Consider the following 3,514-nt stretch of genomic DNA (forward strand, 5'->3'; position numbering starts at 1 on the left):
CTAGTCTATAGTCTAGTCTATAGTCTAGTCTATAGTCTAGTCTATAGTTTAGTCTATAGTTTAGTCTATAGTCTAGTCTTTAGTCTAGTCTATAGTCTAGTCTATAGTTTTGTCTATAGTCTAGTCTATAGTCTAGTCTACAGTCTAGTTTATAGTCTAATCTATAGTCTAGTCTATAGTCCAGTCTATAGTCTAGTCTGTAGTCTAGTCTATAGTCTAGTCTGTAGTCTAGTCTATAGTCTAGTCTGTAGTCTAGCCTATAGTCTAGTCTATAGTCTGTAGTCTAGTCTATAGTCTAGTCTATAGTCTAGTCTATAGTCTAGTCTATAGTCTAGTCTATAGTCTAGTCTATAGTCTAGTCTATAGTCTAGTCTATAGTCTAGTCTGTAGTCTAGTCTATAGTCTAGTCTATAGTCTAGTCTATAGTCTAGTCTATAGTCTAGTCTTTACTCTATTCTATAGTCTAGTCTGTAGTCTATAGTCTTGTATATAGTCTAGCACATAGTCTGTCTTCAAACTTCTGAATGGATATATCCGATAAATATTCCTGAAACTCTAAAAACACACATTTCGAAAAAAAAATTCTAAAGGGAGTTGTTACAAAATTTTGAAATAAATTTTATAATCTGAACAATGAAAATCCTAGAAAGAATAATTCCACTTTTAACTGATCAAAACATATTCGTTTTCATTAAACTTATATCTGTATAACATGTTCTAAAAATTTAGGAAAATCTTTAAAAATTCCCCTAATTTTGCATAGAAGATCCATCCAGTTAATTATCTTTATTTTTACCTTTAGTACTGGTCATGGTTGTGGTGGTCGTAGATGATGATTGCATTTGTTGTTGCGTTTGTGTTTGTGGCTCCACGGTGTCCATTTGGGCTAAAGGTGTCGAAGATGATTTCGTTTTAAAATCAACCGTATCAGCAGATGTTGGGGGTGGTGTTTGTGTCGTAGAAATCGTAGTTGTTTCGATTTGTATAGCAGATGGGTTAATGACAGGTATTTCTACTGTCATCATATTTGCGTTGGAATTTTCCGAACTAATGCTTTTCTCTATATCCATGGTGGCAGTGTAAGACATGTTTTGTGTGTTTTTCTTTTTCTATTACTGAGTTTGTTTTTGTTTTATATTTGGTAAATATTTATTAATGTAATAATAATGATTTATAAACAAAAAAAGGCACCTTAATTAAATTGTTTTGTAAATATTGAAAAAAAAAAATCACATCAATATATATATTTTTTTATTTTCCGCGCCGATGAAGCACTACTTAACGTTTTAACGTTTCAATCTCAACTGAAATAAAGACATTTGTGCAAAAATATTAGACCCACAATACGAGTGAATATTTTTTCCCTCAAGCGCGATAAATAAGTACTGAAACATATTTGTTTTGCTACTTTTTTGTTCTTTATATCACACATGTACATATGTATGTATATTGTCTGTAACCACTACCACCACCACCAACTGTATACAGATCTCGTCTCGTCACACACGCAAACATTTGGTTAAAGTAAACAATAACTCATTGTATGGAGAATATTGATGGAAAAATGCCATTTTGAACGTGACTTAAAATTGATCACTTAAACTAAAATGTACCGGTTTTAAAATTTTATTCCAATTGCAGAATGGGGCATATTTATATTTCTTTAAGATTATATTAGACTTCAAATAAATCCACTTTCTGAAAGTGTTTGGAAAATGTTCCACTTTATTATTTTGTATCTAATGGAAGTTCATCAAAATTTAAATGAAGTGACTAGTTTTATACTCACTTGTCCATCACTATTTTACACTAACGAAGTGCACGTTTTAAAATACATTTATGAATCTTCTCATATATAACATCGACTAAGAGAGATATGCCAGACTTTCCGAATTGGATCGAAGATACACAGTGACCAAATAGGATAAAATAGAGCCAAATCTATAAGTTAGACTATCATCAAGTTTATAAGTTTAGTCTAACTTATAAAGTCTATAATTCTACAGTCTACACCATAGTAAAGTCTATAGAACTCACTGTAGTCAAATCTATAAGCTAAACTTCTGTCATATTTATAGGCTAAAAGCTTGACTATATTCCAGTTTATTAACAAGTCCGTAGTCCAGTTATAAGTTAAGTCTATTGGAAAGTCTGTATACATGATGATAGGCTAGACTACAGGCTAGGCTATAGTCTAGTTTATAGTAAAGCCTAAAGGTTAATCAATAATCTAGACTAGAGCCAATGCTATATTATAGACTACAGTCTATAGGATAGACTTTAGTCAATATACTACGTTAAACTGTATTTAGACAGGTCTATACGCAAGTTCATAGGCTAGACTTTAGTCAAGTTTATAATTATATTCTAGACTACAGGCAACTATTTATGCAATTCCATACTCAACTCTATAGACAAGACTATAGGCAAGTCTATATTTAATAAGATTAGACTATAGTCAACTCTGAAGACAAAACTACAAGTCTTCAGATTATGTGGACTTGAGACTAGGCTATTGCCAAGTCCATAGTCGAGTCAATAGGCTATACCATAGGCAGGTCTATAAATTGAAGTCTACAAAACACCAAGAATAGGCTATAGTTGAAAATATAGTTAAAATCAAGGGTATAGGCTCGACTAGAATAGATGAAAATCTATTGTCGAGTCCATAGTTGAGTTAATAGGCTATACCATAGACAAGTCCATATATTCAAGTCTACTAAACAACACGAATAGGGTAGAGTCGTGAAAATATAGTAATAGTCAAGTGTAGCTTTACTAGAATAGATGAAAAACTCTAGACTAAAAATATTTTAAATAATATTCAGCTACACAAAGGTATTTCGGGTAAATTTTTAACTTAATATGTATACAGCAAACAAAAACATCTGGCCACACCATCAACAACAAGTGTTGGTTACCTATTAAACTCTCATGCCAATAAATTTTCTAGCATGCTATAAATTTTTTAACACACACTGGTTGCAAAGTATATTAAGAGAGAAAGAGTATTTTAACATAAAATCTAAAAAAAATGTCGCTAAATTACAAAAAGCCATTATTAGCAAGTACAAAATAATTAATAAAAACCCATTTAATTTTGTTTGGACTGTCGTATACTCTCATTATGCGTACATTCGTTCACCTGCTATTAACACAGCATGTCCGACTGCCTGTCTAACTTTGTTTATGCTTTTAAAACGATTTTTTTTATTTTCAAATTACAACAACTATTTTAGTTATAATAACTAATTTTACTTGTACATTTTTTACTAAACATACATATATATTGTATGTCGACGTTACATTAAAACTAACCATAAACGTGACATATGAAGTAGACAGTAGCGATAATGAAACTAGCAATGGTAAGTAATTTTGTAAACTGAAAGAATATAGAATTTGATGTGATCTATCTATCTATCTATCTATCTATCTATCTATCTATCTATCTATCTATCTATCTATCTATCTATCTATCTATCTATCTATCTATCTATCTATCTATCTATCT

The 3,514-nt window shown here is 30.8% G+C and overlaps 1 protein-coding gene across 1 annotated transcript in view; it reads right to left on the reverse strand.

Moving 5' to 3' along the window:
- LOC111676889 overlaps nt 1-1,309 on the reverse strand; it is a 10,075-nt gene extending 8,766 nt beyond the window's left edge. Inside the window, exon 1 of the mRNA XM_023437893.2 lies at nt 797-1,309. Within this exon, the coding sequence (XP_023293661.2) occupies nt 797-1,088 (292 nt within the window). The 5' untranslated portion in view covers nt 1,089-1,309. The remainder of the gene's footprint in view (nt 1-796) is intronic.
- Nucleotides 1,310-3,514: the final 2,205 nt, after the last annotated feature.

Source organism: Lucilia cuprina, chromosome 5 (genome assembly GCF_022045245.1).
Source record: "Lucilia cuprina isolate Lc7/37 chromosome 5, ASM2204524v1, whole genome shotgun sequence".
In the NCBI taxonomy this organism is placed as follows: domain Eukaryota; kingdom Metazoa; phylum Arthropoda; class Insecta; order Diptera; family Calliphoridae; genus Lucilia; species Lucilia cuprina.